Genomic DNA, 20,166 nt, shown 5'->3' with positions numbered 1-20,166 from the left:
CACTAGCGCAGTGTTTGTGCGGAAAACTGAAATTATCCGTGGGCGAGGCGGGCAAAGGCGTCAAGTCGGGCGTTAGTGTCCACGACAGTGGCCGCGGGTAACGTAATATCCCCATGATCTGAACTGTTATTACCTGCAGTAGATGCAGTGTGGCACAGGTCACACGCACCTGGCATAATAATGTTACTTACAAACTGTTATTACCTGCAGTAGATGCAGTATTACTGCTGGCGATAAGGGCTGGTTGTTTTAACCATTTTCTGATGTCCATCATTGACTGCTGTGTAACCACCTTGCAGATGACGAACGCGCAGTGGCACAGGTCACGCGCACCTGGCATAATAATGTTACTTACGAACTGTTATTACCTGCAGTAGATGCAGTATTACTGCTGGCGATAAGGGCTGGTTGTTTTAACCATTTTCTGATGTTCATCATTGACTGCTGTGTAACCACCTTGCAGATGACGAACGCGCAGTGGCACAGGTCACGCGCACCTGGCATAATAATGTTACTTACCATTTAAATTGACCAAATAAATGCAGCAGACAATGTTCTTTAACCACAATTACAATTTATTTTATTTCAATTATATTCTTCTTCTTCTTCTTCTTCTTCTTCTTCTTATGATTATGATTATTATCACTACTATTATTATTGTTGTTATTATATATGTAATATTTTTGACTTTTCTTTTTTTTTTACTTTTCATTTTTCAAATGAGGGTGCTTAACGACTCAACTGAGGGTGCAATGCACCCTTATGCACCCCCGTAGAACGGGGCCTGAATATAACACTTATTGGGGGACAGGGCTGCTAAGTCTAGAGATGGATCTGTTGGTCCTGGCACCAGGGGGAGGGACAACTGATTTAGTATGAATAGCTGCTAAAAATGTACCTGCATTTACTAAATGTCAGCTAAAAGAGGAGTGAAATGAAAAACCTGTATAGATATTAACAGTACTTAATGTCAGCTTACTAAAAAAAAAACATAACAATTATTATTTACAATGGACTAAGCTTAACTAACAGACACATTTCCACCACTGATAGACCACACCAACCTTTTCTTTGAAAAACTGAGTGACATACTGTCGCCCTTTAGTCCCTCTCTCTTGTCTTTCTCTCCTTTCTTTTCTCTTTTGAAAGCCTGACTTTGTGAGTCGTTGAGAAATCGTACACACGTAGCATCCCTGCTCCTCACATGCTCTCACTCTGCTAGAAAATGCCGGCGGTGCTGCACCGCGTTTGGAGGCAGGACCAAACCATTACATGTAAATAGAGGGGGGGTGTTCAGAGGCTTTGGATAATTCACTTTTGGAAGAAAATAAGTGAAATGAATTCTAAGTTTAGTGAGTACATTATCAATATAACGTCCTATTAATGTTAATTCTTGATGAATGATGAAAGGTTACTTAAACATCTTAAAATCATTTGGGCCCCGTGGTGAGGGTGTTTGGGGTGGCCAATAGGGTGGCCAGGATTCAGCTGGGGGTGGCCGTGGCCACTCCCAGCTGAGCCACTGGCTCAAAGTCCTTTAACAAGGCACACATCACAATAAAAAATACAAGAAGAGTACATGATATAACAGTTTAAGGGCCCCTACACACGGCGGCGTGCGTTGCCGCTTCAACGCTTCTGCCCATTCACTTTGAATGGGGTGACGTCATGCCTTGCTTAACTGCATTGTGGGAGCAAATCGTAGCTTTTCTTGCGGTGCTCGCTGCAAAAGTAGAGCAATGTTCAACTTTTGATGCTTCGACGGAAGCATCAGCCAATCGAATCATATGCCAGTACAAGCTCTAGCCAATCAAACCACTGCTTGTGTGTCTGGGGCTGGAGATTCAGTTGATTGGTTGTTGGTCGAGTTTCAGACATGCCCACTGGCAAGCGACAACGCACGCCGCCGTGTGTAGGGGCCGTAAGAGACGCAGCAGGAAAAATGTATGATAATAAAAAATAAAACACGATAAAATAAATAGTGATCTTTCTCGGTAAAATTAAGGAAGACTAAACCAATAAATATGATTTAATATAAAAGCCTATTCAATAAATACATCAATAAATGGTAGTGGGTTCTCCTCAGACCTAACGTTGTCAGTCAGATAATTATTTGTCTTCTTTGTCATTGTAATCAGAAACACAGTAGGGCAAGCTGCAAAATATTCTAAATCTATTCATGTACTAAAAGTGATGCAAATCCAAACTTGATTGTATTAAAAAAGGAAAAGGATGATGGGAAGTTGTTGAAGGAGTGCAATCAAGTATTCTGAAGCATATATTTAAACTAAGAAGTATATGAAAACCTTTCAGGTACAGCTCTACTAAAGATTTCCTTTATTAGGGTTTCTAAAGCAATCAAAACACATTGTGTACGAATTCAACCTCACAGCTCCATGGGTCTGAGCGATAGATGCACCATCAGAAACTCTATAGAACACTACAGATGTCTTGCTTCAACTTTCAATCTTGAATGAGTGTCATCTTGTTGAATATTAAGCTAATTTGCTCAATAGCCGCGTTCACACCGGAGTACTTTTCCCACTTTAGTTCCGATATAGTTCCGAAATTTGGCGTTCACACCAAAAAGAGCCGGAACTAAAATTAGTTCATGAGAACCTTTTTACCCCCTTTTCCGTCCCTGCTAGAGAGCAGGGACTCTCATGCGGCTCTCTTGTGAGAAAAGAGCTATGTTTCTGATTGGCTGGGCGGATTGCAAACCACGCCCCGTAAAACTCAAAAAAAGTGTTGTGAAGCCACCATTTTATTATCCTCGCATTAGCATAATTAGCATTTGCATTAGCCCAGCGCAGAAACGCAAAGAGACTAATTTATGGCAACACAAAATAAAACAGGGGAGCGGTGGAGATGAGGAGGTGTCGGCGTTCTGGCGATTTACTCGGAAAGCTTCAGTAGAAGCTGCTGGGAGTCCCAGCAGCTTCTATTGAAGCCAGTCCCCAACTCCGGGGACTTCCGGCCGGGGATTTTGGGCGGCAGTATACGCTGTGAAGTTGTTTGCGGCCTGCCAGTAAACCCAAAGCAGAAGAAGAAGAAGTGACGTCAGCGGCTTCATTTGCCTAATCCACCCCCAGGGACTTATTCCGGTGTGAACGCGATCTGTACTTAGTTCATCAGAACTAAAGAGTTCTGATGAACTAAGTTCTCATGAACCTTTGTGGGGAAAGTACTGCGGTGTGAAAGCGCCTATTGACAATCACTGGCTTACTCATCATGAGCCAGCAGGCTGTCATGGTGGCTATGTGTCTCTTGGTTACCCCAATGGATGGGCGATGACATACTGATATTCTGTACAAACTGTGAAGTCCACTGAGACAAATGTAACATTTGTGATATTGGGCTATATAAATAAACATTGATTGATTGATTGATTGATTGATTGATTGATTGATGACATGATTGGTTTACATGAGGTTATATATTTGGCTCTTATAAACTTGTTGTTTTTCCAAAAATGTGTATTCAGGAGTTTGTTCAGGAGGATCCTATTGGAGGTAGTAGTTAAGGGAGGCCTTTAAAGTCATTGAGGAAGGATTCAGAATCAGGACATTCTGCTATTTCTAAATAGCAGTCCGCTGCTAGCTTTACCAGACCATTGCTAAGAACGTTCTGATCTAAGGACCATATACAGTCATATCAATGCTCAGAATAGACATTTCTATATTTATGGAGTGCACAAAATGTTGGATTCATGATGGCTTAACTGTTCCCACTAAAGAAAAGAACAGTAGAACAATATAAAAGAGAAAGACAAGAGGTTTAAAGACTATGATCAAGCAGGAATCAGCAGAAGACAGAAAGAAAGTTACACTAAAGGGAACATGTTTCGGGCTCTGGCACTGACAGTAACTTGAACAGTTACATGGCAGACAAACTCAACCAATACAACCATCATATTAGGTTACCCTGCTATCATTGCAATTACAATCATTTTTTTATGATTTATTTACTGAACAGCCGTGTAATAAGCTGGATGGTGTTTTACTAGTGGATGTTAATTGGTATTTTTTGTGTTTCTAAAATGCCTTTTCGGTGGTTCTATTTCACTTTGATGAGGTTTAAGGGTTTTGTTTTGGTAGTTAAACACTAACACAGTTCAAGGAGCATTGGAGCCTTTAAACCCTTTATGTTGTTTTTTACTTGACTGTAATTAGTAACCAATCTATATTACCTTTAATAGAACAGGTCTCAGTCTTCACACTTTGAATTAGTATTTCTGCTCTTTGAATAAAGTAGCTTGGCTTTTTTTATTTTATTTTATTGTATAACACTGCCCCTCCCTCTCCCTTCATACTTATGTATTGATGTTTACTTGATGGGAACATTTGGACCTGAAGACTGATGGCTCTTTACATCAGCCTTGAAAAGCCTCTTTTCAGCTCCATCACTTCCGGGTTAGTTTTTTCCGCTGACAATATATTTTTCTAGACTTTTGTGACATTTTCCCCTCGTGTGTCATTGCAACATTATCCATCATAAAAGGTGCAGTTTGTTTATGTCAATGGCTGCTTTCGATTCTGTTTTAAACCGTTGTCGGATTTGGGACACTGTGAAAGTTTTGATGAGTGATGAATCGGTAAAAACATCTGAACATAAACGGACTGCATTTCCACTTACAGGTTTGACATATTACAAAAGCAATGCAGTATATACTACTGCTGTGAAAGAAATTAATAAGCACTGCTTTTATGATTGATGTGTTTACTGCACTGTTGTTTAAAACAGCTTTTGGTGCTTTTACTGAAAACAGGGGACACTTTGATCTTCAGTGTTCACAATTCAGAAATAATTATGGTGGCTGATGTTGTTTATTGCTCAAGCATGTGTATATGGATTTAATCACGCTTGTATAACAAAGGAAATATAGTTTACAGCTGGTTGAAAGTATGTATCACAGAGTTGACTTTGTAGAGGAATTAAATGTCAATTTAGTCTTTTGTTTGAACCATCTAGCAATGCCTTGTCAATGATTTGGCCCAGCTCACGGTTCCTCTGTTCTTCCAGTGATACAGTTAAACATTCTCCATTACTAAAGACTCCAATAATCCCACATGAGTAATGGAGCATGTTAAATGTTGAACTCCATCACTGCACAACTTAAAGAACCCAGAACTGTGATAATTGACGGGGCAAGAACTTTTCCAAAATATAAAACTGAAGCTTTTGATATGGCCAGCATTCATATGTCAATAAATAGTTTTTAGGATAATATATACTTTACTAAACAGAGGTTTTAATTGTCTTTATATTGTTTATGTTTGCTGTAGCTTGTGCTCCTGTCCACAGGGACTAGTTTTAAGTCAAATGGGAGGATTTGACCATATTCAGAATATTAAGAAGTATTTAGGCTTGATTTGGGACGATTTCCAATTTTGATGGTCAGGTATGTTTTATGTTGTAAAACATTTTCATTTGAAGCATTCAGCATTAGTTATTATCACACCTTCTGACGAATAAAAAGTAACCTAAATCAGCTAACTATGTCGATGATATAACAGTGCTAAATTCAACTTGAATTGCATTAGTAACAAGCAATATAACAACATGGTTAGCATGGTTTGTTTTTAAATGTCATTGGTGTTTGTTTAGTGAATTGAAGGAGAATTGCTTTCAGCAAAGGTAGGAGGTTCATGTTCTCTTTTGCAGTTACGAGACATAGAAGCGTTAGAGGGGGGCTATAATTACACTGTTGGAGCGCTGGCCTATAGAACCGCAAGTGTTACATAGTGATGTCACTATGTTACGGAAGTAAATATAAGAGTCCAACGGAGACGTTTCAGGCAGGGGGGGAGTGTGCGGGAGAGGGAGCTTTGGGATTTTAGCCTTTGCAGACTATTCAAATGCACACAAATGTATATAACAAACTACAGAAAGGGAAAACCCCAAAAAGCAATGGGTCCCCTTTAGAAGAAAACGCAAATGGCGATATATACATTTGGTAAAATAATAAAACTATAAAAAAATAATGAACTCTGCCTTGCCCCCGGGTGGACGGCCCGGGGGCAAGGCAGAGTTCAAAAAGGGGAATTCGGGCGGACGGCCCGGGGGCAAGGCAGAGTCCGAGGAGGGGTGAAGACCAGACAGCTCCGGAGGCCGGTCAGGGGCCGGTGTCGGCAAGATCCCCCATGGAAGAGGACACAGGACCGGCAGGACCCCCGGCAGGAGAGCAGTCGGCGGAATCCCCAACGTGACAGGACATGGAGTTGGCAGGACCCCCAGCGGAAGAGTAGTCGGCGGGACCTCCAACGTGGCAAGACATGGAGTTGGCAGGACCCCCGGCAGAAGAGCAGTCTGCGGGACCTCCAACGGGACACGACAAGGAGTTGGCAGGCCCCCCGGCAGAAGAGTAGTCTGCGGGACCTCCAACGGCACAGGACCTGGGGTTGGCAGGACCCCCGGCAGAAGAGCAGTCTGCGGGACCTCCAACGGCTCAGGACATGGGGTTGGCAGGACCCCCGGAAGAAGAGTAGTCTGCGGGATCCCCAACGCGACAGGACATGGGGTTGGCAGGACCCCCGGCAGAAGAGTAGTCTGTGGGACCTACAACGGGACCAGACATGGAGTTGGCAGGACCCCCGGCAGAAGAGTAGTCTGCGGGACCTCCAACGTGACAAGACATGGAGTTGGCAGGACCCCCGGCAGAAGAGTAGTCTGCGGGACCTCCAACGGCACAGGACATGGGGTTGGCAGGACCCCCGGCAGAAGAGTAGTCTGCGGGACCTCCAACGGGACCAGACATGGAGTTGGCAGGACCCTCGGCAGAAGAGTAGTCTGCGGGACCTCCAACGTGATAAGACATGGAGTTGGCAGGACCCCCGGCAGAAGAGTAGTCTGCGGGACCTCCAACGGCACAGGACATGGGGTTGGAAGGACCCTCGGCAGAAGAGCAGTCTGCGGGACCTCCAACGTGACAAGACATGGAGTTGGCAGGACCCCCGGCAGAAGAGTAGTCTGTGGGACCTCCAACGGCACAGGACATGGGGTTGGCAGGACCCTCGGCAGCGGGGCAGTCTGCGGGACCTCCAACGACACTTGAGTGGGTTGGTTCGCCAACAGAACCCGGGGAGCTGGCGTCGGACGGACAGCCAACAGGAGACGAGGTGATGGAGTCGGCCGGTATGCCGACAAGACACGGGGGGCTGGCGTCGGACGGACAGCCAACCGGAGACGAGGTTCTGGAGTTGGCCGGTACGCCGACAGGACTCGAGGAGCTGGCGTCGGCCGATGAATCAGCAGGTGACGAGGAGCCGGAGTCGGGACCATGGTTACTGGAGCCGGCACTGAAGCCGGGAACATGGCTGTAAGGTCCGGTTCTGGAGCCGGCAACATGGCTGTAAGGTCCGGTTCTGGAGCCGGAAACATGGCTGTTGGGGCTTGAGCTGCTAGCTTGGCCTTGCGACTCCTCCTCTTAGCAGCCGCCTGAATAATCCGTGGACCTCCATAAGCCAGACGAGTTCCAGAATATGACTCCTGGACAGGAGCAGGAACTGGGGCAGAAGCACGGGTTGACTTCAGACGGAACCCACCAAGGCGTATGGTGCCAGGTTGGGAATTGGGAGACATGGAGCTAGCATGCCTGGCGCTAGCAGGCCGGGAATCACACACAGGGAGGATCTTTGAAATCCAGCCAGGTAAGAACTTCACCATACCTGGTTTCTCTCTAGCCATCTGGCGCGCCTCCGACAACACAGCCTCCCGCTGCTGAACTCCAGGTGCTCTCTTCCATCTATCCGAGCAGTTAGCCAAAAAAAAGGAACATTTTAATAATTCCGACTCTAACGGATCTGCTGGGCCCATTTCTTGGTCGGTTCGTACTGTCACGGTTTGTGAAACAAGCAGGACCCAAATGCAGATATAAACTGAAACCTCCTTTATTTCAAGGCCATGATATAGATGTACAATGACAAAACAGAACACTCACCGCAGAACTAGTCAGGGAACAAGACGAACCGACCAAGACAGACAGACCACCCAGAACTTAAATACACACAAGACTCAATCACACAACAAGACACAGGTGAGGAGGGAGGAGAAAACACAGGGGCCCAGGTGAACATAATCAGACCATTAGACACACCAGGGAAACTAATGGCAAGACAATAACCCAAAGGAAAACATGACATGGAAAACAGCAAAAACACCCAAACCTACGAAACTATAAACGTGACATAACATGAGAATCGTGACAGCTTCATACTAAATAAACGTTAACAGTCTCCAAAAGAACAAAAAGAACACGGTCAAAATACTTTTCCGTTTCCCCGTCTATCACCCCCAGCTGTGTCCTATCAATCTACCATATATAGGCATAGCCATGCACGTAATACTGACGCACATTTAACAAATAATAAGTGAGCCTTAAATTAATACATTTTAAACCATAATGTGACTCACAAAAATAGCCGATAATTTACAGTATAATCTAATTTATATTATTATTAAGCCTAACATTCAGACAATAATAACAAAAGGAAAAATGGCTCTAACATACCAGCCCCTAATTGCTTATTACATAGCAATTACCAATAATAATACATCAACAGTCATTTTAACAAAACATAACGTCCATCCGTAGCATATTTGTATACTTAAATCCATTGTATATTTTATACTTTCAAGTCCATGTAAGACCAGTAATGGAGTGTGTAGATCTAGTACTAATTGTCTTTCTAACTTGCAAATGAATATTGTATTCAACATTAATCAGTTACATCATATTAAATGATCACTAATTATCCATTGTTAGATTTTTTTTGTTGAAGCATGCAAAGTGGATGTCACGTCTAAGTCTGACCTTCCTCATTGTGTCCCTACGGACATTAGTTGTCAATGAGTTTGTATTGAACGTCTTCTGTTGAGTCCAATTAGCCTTTGATCAACTATCATTATCTCCTATTTAGTTGTGTTGTGTTTTCATTATAATACAAACTCCTACATACAAAATTATAGATCAAATACAAACATGTATTAGTGTCTTTCAAGTCACAGCAAATATAGAAATTATAGTAGAAAGTAGAAAATTGTATTGATCAAATCTAAATATACTGTATATAAAGACTAGGGTTAATGCAACATTTGATTAGTTTACCTCAGATTAGATCAACCGTATTTTTCCCAAATTGGGCAAAACCTTTTTTTTACAGCAGCATGTACACAATGTAAAAACATTGGGAAAAGTTGTGGCAGTTTTTTATTTAAAATGTAAATGCAGTGAGTATGAGTACAATGTGTTCAACTTGTTTAGGGCTATTGCAAGGGAAAAACAAAGTAGAGTGTGGTTAAATGACATTACATGAAATATGCAGATATTGGTAACAACTCTGATATTTAAAAAAATAAATATTGATAACGATCTGGCAATCTTATGTGAATAATCATTCGTAAATAATCACCTTTTTCTATCCACTCTCGCTTTGTCAATCTGTATTCAATATGTAAGTACTGGAAATCTGATCTTTCGACAGTCCCAGACTAAAATGGTTTTAGTTGAGTGTTTCTCCGATAACTTGTAATTAACAGCGTCAATAATGCGTCCACATTGAACAGTGAAATAGAATAGTACCTTCTCCAGAACTGTGCTGTAGCACAGCCTTGCTTATCATATTTTACTATGACATAATGTAAGTATATGATGGACTAGTTGCTCATGTAGTTATGTCTCAACATATAAATGATTTGTTGATTTTAAAATGCTTTAGGTTTTAACATCATTGTTGTTGCTATTTGAGCTGAAGAAAAAACATAGAAACATAATTTAAATGTTTGCATTTCAGGCTGAAACAAGACTGTTGACATTTGGTAAATTAATCACCCAACAGTGAGGGCATATTTGCATCTAACACTAACACAGATGTGTTGAAAAATGACTTTATTCTTTTTTTTCCAGTGTGTAGCCGCAGGAGCAACTAATAACGATCCATCATTGTGATGGACGGGCTTGTAAAACTCATTCAAAATCTATTTTTATCTGCCATGTTTGCATTATAAAAAAAAGTGTTTTTGTCTTGCATCAGACTTAAAGAGGACATGCACATTTCCGGGTTCATATTTGTATTTTGTGCCTCTACTGTGACATGTTTACATGCTTTAATGTTCAAAAAGCTCTTTATTCCTGAAATAAACCAGAAAAAGAGCATAATTCCTCTAAAACAAAGAATATAGCAAAAGTCGTATATTTTAATATTGACTACATAATGTATTAAAACCTATGATTAAAACGTTTACAAGCTCCCTCGATGACAACAATTCCCCCTCAATCTTCACCACCCCGCCTCCACCCTAAAAAAAGAAAAGGCTCTTTGATGACATGGCATGGTTCTTATTCGAGGCTCATTTGATGAGAACAACTGGTTGATGAGGGGCATTATGTGAGCTTTCTGCTTTAATAGGTTGCTCGATACAGTCAAAGAGAGAGAAGGAGAGTGAAACAAAAGAGAGATGGATGTTTGGCGGAAAAGAGAGAAGAGTAGATGAAGGAAAGAGAGTTTAGCGTGTTTGTATGGGGGTCCACCAGTGATTCTATTTGTGTTTGGATGTCCGCGCACATGAACAGTACATGTGTGTGTGTTAGTGTGTGTGTTTAGAGAGCCATTGATTGTGTATTGACGAGGCGGGAGCAGTGATTTATAGCTGCTGGTCTCGGGGGGGATGATGTCTTCATACACAGGCGGACAGACGGGTCGTCCTTGCAGCGCAGATATAACTCTGTATGGATTAGACCCACTCCATGCGGGTCAATCAACACACTTCACTCTGCATCACTGCATGCTGCAAACAGACACAGACACACACACACACACACACACACACACACACACATGCACACAAACACACACACACACACACACACAAACACACACACACACACACACACACACACACACACACACACACACACACACACACACACACACACACTAATCCACTGAGAACAAGTCAAAATATAATTCAAAGCACACAAAATAAAAAACGTAATTTCTAAACCATAGTATTGTTACCTTGACTGAAGTAAAAGGTCTAAGTACTCTTTACCACTGGAATAGACAATGTTCCTGTTCTAATCTAGAAGTATTTATTAACCTCCGTATTTAAGTGATAATGAGATCTAAGATTTGATATCCAATTAAACATAATTTTGAGTTTATTAAAGAGTCCCTATTATGCTTTTGGGGGGGTTTCTCTTTCCTGTAGTGTGTTATATAGGTTTCTGCAAAGGCTAAAATCCCTATTTGACACTCCCCCCCCCCTGCCTGAATGCCCCCATTGGACTTCTTTGTTTACTTCAGTACAAAGTGACATCACTATGATACTCACACTTCTATTGGCTAGCGCTCCAACGCATGGCAAGGGGCAGGACATCTCTAAGTGGTAGACCAATCACAGATAGCCAGCCATTTAACCAATCAGAGCAGACTAGGGTCTGGTTTCAGACAGAGGGTGAAAAGAGGCACAGCACAGGCAGTATGAGAAGAATAAAGAACTTTTTGAACATTAAAGAATGGAGACATGTCAAAGTAGAAGCAAAAAGTACAAACATGAAAGTGAAAATGAGCAGAATAGGGCCCCTTCCTATGAGCGTTTCTCCTTTCTCCACTCCTGACCACCTTGTTCACCTCTAACCTCTATCTGATTAAAGGAAAACATGTACAGTATGTGTGGAAAGAAACGTCTTTCCCATATAGTGTTATTGGACCTGTGAGTTTTCCTCACACACACACACATGTTTTCTCTTTCATCAGCTCATATGTTAAAGGTGTGGACACAGAGACAAGTTGACACGACTGTTGTTCTTACCACATGCTGTGTTGAAAGGCGACACAAAGTTTATTGTCCCAAACCACATTTCACGGACGTGTTGAAAATGACTTGTTTTATAGATCTAACCACACACACATCCAGGCGAGGGTAAGTGGGAACAACATGGCAGCCTGTTCTACTCTCAACGCCCTTCCAGACCGAGTATTATTAGTTTGCCAGTGGACCAAATCGAAGCGTCTATTTTGTGTTTTTGTTAGCCTGACGCAGCGTTTACTCTGAAAATGCTTCTCTTCGCTGTCAACATACTGTAACACTGTCGGACTGAATAACTGGAAATGCTAACGAGTATTGAGAGAGATGCTGGTCAGTCGTTTGAATGTATGTAATGGAGATGAGACCTTAAGAGGACATGTTGTTCATAGGTTCATATTTATATGTATTCCTCTACTGTGACATGTCTCCATGCTTTGATGTTCAACAAGCTCTTTATTTTTCTCATACTGCCTGTGCTGCAGCACCTCTTTTCACCCTCTGTCTGAAACCAGAGCCCAGTCTGCTCTGATTGGTTAGCTGGCCGGCTCTGTTGATGTCCCGCCCCTTGGGTTAGGGGCCGCCTATCACGTACAACATGTTGGATCGCTAGTCAATAGAAGTGCAAGTGTTGCACTTTAACTATTTTCAGAACTCCCCTGAAAAATGTTTAAAGGTTGACTTTGTGACTCTAATCCACAATGTACTTCTTGAGAAATGTGAGGGGAGGGGGAGGGGGGGGTTGTTTGAGTGTTGAGTTCAAGGATCAACAATCAGAATCGCAGACTTCACCTTCAGCATAAACCCAAACAGAAATGAGAGATGCGTTTTCAGTGTTCAGCTGTTATCCTGAAGAAAAGGTCTGTGTGTTCATTCTCAAGCTTAAATGGTAATCGTTTGCTTTAGCACTTTTACCATTTTAAATAACATTTAGCTGATACATTTGTCCAAAGTGACTTACATAAACTCAATAGTGTATAGATATGCCTAGAGGAGCAGACAAGCTTTACGATTTTAGGACTTCTTCCCACACTCTAACCAGTCATACGTTTATTTCTGTGTTCAGGTTTTGCTCAGTCAAACTGAGCTGCATGAGGTGCTTTCTCAGCTACAAATACCCTAACCCTGTGAATGGTAATTCATGCATACATGTGATTGTGTGCAAAAGATAGCTTATTAAATTCATTTGTGCACAAGAAAACATTTGCATGTGCTTGTCTGTGCAAAACCCTTTGGCTGTGTGTGTGTGTGTGTGTGTGTGTGTGTGTGTGTGTGTGTGTGTGTGTGTGTGTGTGTGTGTGTGTGTGTGTGTGTTTCCCCTCCTCCTCCTCCTCCTCCTCCTCCTCCTCCTCTCTCTCTCTTCACTGTAATAAACAATAACCGGGCATTAATCTCCCGGCCTGCTGCCTTAATAAATAATATCCACACATTCATCAACTTAAACTATTCACAATCAATGCAGCTCTTCATAGAAAACCCACCTAATAAATAGTGGTGCGGCCCACTGAGGCGTGAACTTATAGACCAGCCGGCTGATAAATGAACCCACCCCCACGGCGAGACGCCTTTTATGTGGAAAACTGCAAGTGAGAATTTTTCGATTTTATATAACACTATTTTACTCTTATTACAAACCTCTGTGTGTGTTTGTGTGTGTCTACATCCTCTCGGGGTACAGTAGGTGTTTGTGATTTATTGGAGCGTTGGAGTTGTTGGTCTATTTGTTTATTTCTAGTTCTGGGGTGTTTACCTATTTGTTAGGTACTGATGTCAGAGTTTTTCCTTATTGGTTTCAGAATAAGAATCGCTTTATATTCCGACTGCGAGCAACACAAGGGAATTTGTCCCAGTCGCACCGCCGCAGAGACAATTCAACAACTAACCCAGTAATACGCAGTGATAAACAAGGTACAGTGAGGACTTGTGTGTGTATGTGTGTGTTATTGCCTCAGAAGGATATACACAAACGGTACATAATATGCCCTCCACCATGTGTAATATGGATATTAGTGCAGCAGTGGAAATTTTATGTTAAAATCCATTAGGGATGTACGGTGGCCAACCCACGCTGCACATTTAAAACAATTATGTAAATATAGAAGCAGAACAAAATGCTGCAAAAAGCTAAAAACACAACAGAAACAGAGACACTAAAAAGTGATACACGTTGTTGACGTTCAGGGATCATAAAGTTGGCCAACTGTCACTGTTGGCCGAGTTGGTCTGTTTCATAATCGTAAGTGTTTTGTCAGTATAAATGAAAATACTAGGTTAGCTACGTTAGCTAGCTAGCTGACAGTAGATCTGCAATAATATCAAAAAGACTCATGCGATCACATTGTTCAAATAAGACCTTAAGCTTACACTATTTGTGGTATGTTTCCACAGACATTTAAATGAATCAAGGAATCAAAGTGAATAAAATATCACAAATATGATATTCGCTCAGCAGAAGTTTAACTTTTGAAACTTTTGTTGAACTGAGGAATAAGGATTAAAGCTCATTAACGCAGTTATAACCATTTGATGGCTATTAACAGTGTTTTAAATGTTATAGTTTGTATCTTTTCGTATATAATGGCAAAGGAAATTGAAGTGTTGACGATGATTGTACATGTAGTTAACAACATTTAATCACACAATTTATTTTTTATCACTGTTCACTAGTTTTTACAATTACTGCGTTTTCTATTTCACTCAATAAATGCCATGAGTGTGAACTTTCACGAGTAAGAAGAACATGTTATGAGGTTTGTTTGTGACCTTGCAGCGCTGCATCTGCTGCTTATTGAAGACATGAATTGCATCGCTGTCTGTGGCCTATGGTTAAGTCGTTGGGTATTGTGGCAAAGCCTAAAGTGAATGAAGCAGGTTTTAACATCTAACTGGTTTTGAATGACATCTTAAGGGTGGGTTACTTACTAAAAATTAAAAAGAGACGAGCGGGCAAACCATTTTGGTGTTCATAATGCATTGTTCATTTTGTCAGCCCTTGTTTTATATATTGTTAGTTTGAGTCCCAGATGTTCGTCTAATTTTTTTGGATTATATTTATTTAACCTTTTACTGTTTTACTTTGGCCAAGTTTTAGTTGACTAAAAGTTTGGATATTTTAGTCTTGTCTTAGAAAACTCAGCTATATACCAGATATTGAGTATCCAATACCAATGTTATGTTCAAGATTCTACGTACAAATGTGGGACAACTAAAAAAATAGGGAAAAAAACCCAATGTAAATCCCATGTAATTCAACAAACAATGCTTTATTACCATTTGCATACTGGTTTTGTTAGGAAGTTAAACAGGTCTTGAATCCCTGTCTTATATCCATTTCATATTGCTGTGAAAATAAGTTCCTCAAATATCATTCATTATTGCTTACGCTTTTAATATTTGTTTGAAGCGCAGATAATTATTTGGTACATTTGTAAAAAGGGAATGAAGCTGTAAATATCGTATGGAAAACAGCGAGGGGGGTGTAGAGATATGAGCAGAGATCAAACTGAAGTAGTGTCCCTTACGTTAACACTAAATAAGAAAATACTGTTCGCAGCAGGCTGTGTGTTCAGCTCAATAGAAACAGTGTGAGATTAGATCAGCTGCTGTATGGAAGCTGGACACTCTATTAGCAGACACACTGCTACTGATTGGTCGTCTGTTTCAGTCTGATTCACTACCACTGTGAGCTCCCATTTGAGAAACACACACACACACAAACACACACATAATCTCTTTATATGTATCTATATCTCCTTTTCTTGTTCTGTTACTGTCTCTTTTTCACTCTCTCTAACAACACACACACACACACACACACACACACTCTCACACACACAGTGATAAATGGTTCAGTCATGATCTCGGCCTGCATCGTTGATGAGGGTCATGCTGCCATGGTTACAGGGCAGTGTCTGACTGTCCCTGACCTGTGTGTGTGTGTGTGTGTGTGTGTGTGTGTGTGTGTGTGTGTGTGTGTGTGTGTGTGTGTGTGTGTGTGTGTGTGTGTGTGTGTGTGTGTGTGTGTGTGTGTGTGTGTGTGTGTGTGTGTGTGTGTGTTATCTGTGTTTACAGACCTCTCGTGCCTCATCCCTCTCTGTCTATTGCTCTCCCTTAATGTGTGTTAGTGTCCCAGATGTGTTTTTTGTTTTTGGGGTAATTAACTGTGTGTGTGTGTGTGTGTGTGTGTGTGTGTGTGTGTGTGTGTGTGTGTGTGTGTGTGTGTATGTGTGTGTGTGTGTGTGTGTGTGTGTGTGTGTGTGTGTGTGTGTGTGTGTGTGTGTGTGTGTGTATACATGTCTGTTGTGAAGGTGCAGCGTGTGTCCCTTTGCATTCTTCATATTTGAGGGTCCTGTAATTGATCAATCAATGTCTGAATGTGCAAAAGCAGTAAATGATATCTGCGATGACAAGAAATCATCTGCCAGTCATTGCGTTGCTCAGCCGGCATTTCACATCCAACTTGGTGACTTTGGGGATTGATGGAACATTGGAAAGAGTAACCAAGATGGTTTTGGTTGCATTTGAATAAAGGTGATTTGCTATGCCACTGTCTCTCTGCCATTTGAACACATCTCCAGCTGACTCTATGGGAATATTGGTAATGGCTCATTGTTGGACAGACGGTTAGAAAGAGGACATAATATGCTCATTTTCAGATTATTTGTGTTTTGTCTCTTGTCAACCTATTCAACTCCATCTGGAGGGAACTTTGGGATTGTAGCCTTTGCAGACCATTAACAGGCATAAAAACCTATAGAACACACTACAGGAAAGAGAAATTCTCGAAAATCATAATAGGTCCTCTTTATTATACCTCCCAACCCTTTTGGGAAGTATTAAGACCCCATGGGCTAAAGGTTTCTAAACGTACGCATACACCTTTCTCTCCTCAGACCGTACCAGTGTGGCCACTGCTCCCAGTCCTTCTCTCAGCCATCCGATTTGAGGAACCACGTGGTGACACACTCGAGCGACCGACCCTTCAAATGTGGATACTGCGGTCGTGCGTTCGCTGGCGCCACAACGCTCAACAACCACATCCGTACGCACACCGGGGAGAAGCCGTTCAAGTAAGTAACAGTGAGTACCCCCCACCCATCCACCAACCTGACCCTCTGCTCCCTGTCCCTGCTGCACACTGCGACTGGACTGAACAGTTTCACTTACATATGAGAGCCAGCTAACACTAACTGACATTCTGTTAGCCGACTAATGCACCCTCATTGCTGCCTCTGACACCCTAGATATATCCTACTGGCATCCTTGGCAGGTCACTTTTTCTTAGAGTCATGTCTATGCCATAAAGTACGTTTTAGAACTGATACATTTGGGTTAGGAATAGTACATTGAATCTTTTTGAAATATCGCTACATCATGCAATAGACTTGATAGAAACCCAAACATTTAATAATTTCTCTCATAATGTTGTGGGATCTCTTTGTTCATTTGGGACAGAGGTTGATATTTTTCAGTTATTATAAGCTATTTAATCTTGATTCCATTGTTGATGTGCATTTTGTACTTTGTCTGTGTTATTAACTTTTTATGAAAAGCGGACCTTGTCAAATGTGTATCCTGGCCAGTTTCAGTGAATTCACCGTAATGACTTTATTTTGCACTCATAGTTTGCGCTTTTAATTTGCACTTTTGATTTGAACTCTTAATTTGCACTCTTAATTTGTGCTCCGAGTTTGTGCTCTTAGTTTGCCCTTGTTTGCTCTCTTAATACATGCTCGTTGTTTGCACACTCTTCATTTGAGGTTGAAAAGATGTTTCGCTCTCTGTCTGAACTGGTCTCATATAAACGTCTATCCTTAATCTTATCACTTAAATAAACTCCCAACATGCAGTTGTGGGGAGGATCAGAGGGGTGGCTGGGCAAAGCACACGCCAACAGAAATAATTTACCAATTCAACTCAACATAACTTCCTCAAACACATATTCACCATACCATGTTTAACAGGCAGATAATATCAATAATTGTTGTTCCTAATAAATGAATGTATCAATTATGAGAGCATCAGTGTGAAAAGAGAAGCATCTCCATCACAGCGTCAGCAGCTGGTAAGGAATCTCTGACAGCTCACTTGCATTTTCTTTCACTTGCAACTGAAGACTGATATAATGAGAAGGCAAGCCTCGCAGCAATTAGGGCCTTCTGGAAGCTTCTGTTGTCACGCTGTCATCTCGTCAGCGATAGAGGACAATACAGATTCCCCCAGTGGACACAGAGGTCAGCATTAAGGGAAAGGGCAGGAGGGCGACAGAGGGGAAAGAGTAAGGGGTATTAAAGAAAGGGAAGAAAGCAGAATAAGGGATTCGGGAAATCTAAAGGACAGGTATCAGGGGAAAGCCGAAGGAAATTAACGTCCTTAATAAGCAATCAGAGAAATCCAAAGTTGTCATTGACGTGGAGAGCCAAAGGCCGAGAAGAATGGGTAATAAAATGAGAAAGAGGAACAAGAGATCACGGTGTAAAAAGTCAAACGACAATCGGCGACGAGAAATCCGGTTAAAGCAAATCAGCGTTCTTAATAAGCAATCGGAGGAAACTCCCGAACCTTTTCATCAGCACTTCAGAGTCTCGGTGGAGGCAGAGCGGGACAAAGACAATCATGAACGGGCGTCAGGAATCTTTAGCGGATCGATGGCCTCGGGAGTTATCTCCTTTCGGATGGTGCCACGAATAGATTAAAGCTGCCACTGTCACTTTGTCAGGAGGAAAACGCTCAACTTTATTTTCCCCGCTGAGGAGACGGAGCAGAGATTCTGTGTGGTCGGCAGCTTTTCAGTACCGATACTCGCTGGACTATGGACCTGTCAAACTGCTGTTTTCTCTGCTGTTCTATTGTTCCAGTGTTTTCTATACAGTTGTAACTTTATGAATCCACCAGAGGACTGTAGAAAGCAAAGTGATGAGGGTCCTGGATCCCTTTGTCTTGTCATGGCTCTTCTTTTGTTGTGGCTAGGTCAGAGATCAGTTGAGAGCAAATGTTGGACTATTGTGCTCTGGTCAGCTTAATTGTAAGTCTGTAAGTCAGTGAGGTATCGTTAGATATTGTGACTCACAGTGAGATACTAACTAACCCCTCAAGAAAACACCCCTGTTTGCTCTTATGGTTCCAAGATGATGGAAGCTCCCTGTTGATATCAGGACTGCTGAAAGTCTACACATCTTCTGTCGCAGACTGAAAATCCACCTGTTTCGTCTGCAGCTTGACCCTTACAACTAACACACAAAGAAAAGTGATATTACTTAGTCCCAGTTTGCCTCCCCTTGATCCCTCAACTCCTGTCTTGGCCATGGGAGATGCGTGTAGAGGAGTCGAGGAGGAAAATCGAGGAGTCGAGGAAAGAGGCATTTAAAGAGAAATTGAGAAATGCTTTCCTTGGAGTGGTCATTTTAAATCAAAATCAATTGGATATGTAAGGAGGCTGTATTTTATTATCTCTATCAGATGAGCAACACAGTGTTTATGAAAAATTATATATTTCGTTTTTATTCAAATGTAATGTGTCAGTAACTTGGGCTAAAGATGCATCCATGCAAAATACATAAGTGGTTCCTCCTCCTAGCTCCCCGTAGCTCCTCATAGTTAACTCCTCATAGCCCCCTCGTAGCTCCTCATAGTTAACTCCTCGTGGCTCCTCGTAGCTCCTCGTAGCCTCCTCGTAGCTCCTCCTAGCTCCTCTTAGCTCCTCAAAGCCTCCTCGTAGCTCCTGGTAGCTCCTCGTAGCCCCTCAAAGCCTCCTCATAGCTCCACAACGCCACCTCGTAGCTCCTCATAGCTCCTCATAGTTAGCTCCTCATAGCTCCTCATAGTTAACTCCTCGTAGCTCCTAGTAGCCTCCTCATAGTTAGCTCCTCTTAGCTCCTCGTAGCTCCTCTTAGCTCCTCAAAGCCTCCTCGTAGCTCCTGGTAGCTCCTCTTAGCTCCTCAAAGCCTCCTCGTAGCTCCTCGTAGCTCCTCATAGCTCCTAAAAGCCTCCTTGTAGCTCCTCATAGCTCCTCATAGTTAGCTCCTCATAGCCACCACTTAGCTCCTCGTAGCTCCTCTTAGCTCCTCTTAGCTTCTCATAGTTAGCTCCTCGTAGCTCTTCATAGTTAGCTCCTCATAGCTCCTCAAAGCCTCCTCGTAGCTCCTCTTAGCTCCTCAAAGCCTCCTCGTAGCTCCTCATAGTTAACTCCTCGTGGCTCCTCGTAGCTCCTCGTAGCCTCCTCGTAGCTCCTCCTAGCTCCTCTTAGCTCCTCAAAGCCTCCTCGTAGCTCCTGGTAGCTCCTCGTAGCCCCTCAAAGCCTCCTCATAGCTCCACAACGCCACCTCGTAGCTCCTCATAGCTCCTCATAGTTAACTCCTCGTA

The 20,166-nt window shown here is 42.2% G+C and overlaps 1 protein-coding gene across 4 annotated transcripts in view; it reads left to right on the top strand.

Annotated features, from left to right (window-relative positions):
* Nucleotides 1-20,166, top strand: part of prdm6 (PR domain containing 6) — a 157,877-nt gene that overhangs the window by 121,479 nt on the left and 16,232 nt on the right. For 3 of the 4 annotated variants that reach the window (XM_079690585.1, XM_079690584.1, XM_079690586.1), the window contains exon 8: nt 16,698-16,874. In XM_079690585.1, coding sequence (XP_079546711.1) covers nt 16,698-16,874 — 177 coding nt within the window. Of the gene's footprint in view, nt 1-16,697; nt 16,885-20,166 lie in introns of all 4 variants that reach the window. The other variant, XM_079690587.1, reaches the window with a different exon arrangement.

This window comes from Notothenia rossii (assembly GCF_949606895.1).
Source record: "Notothenia rossii genome assembly, chromosome: 6".
Classification (NCBI taxonomy): Eukaryota; Metazoa; Chordata; class Actinopteri; order Perciformes; family Nototheniidae; genus Notothenia; species Notothenia rossii.
The sequence above is the reverse complement of the archived record's forward strand: the minus strand, read 5'-3'. Positions and strand labels throughout refer to the sequence as shown.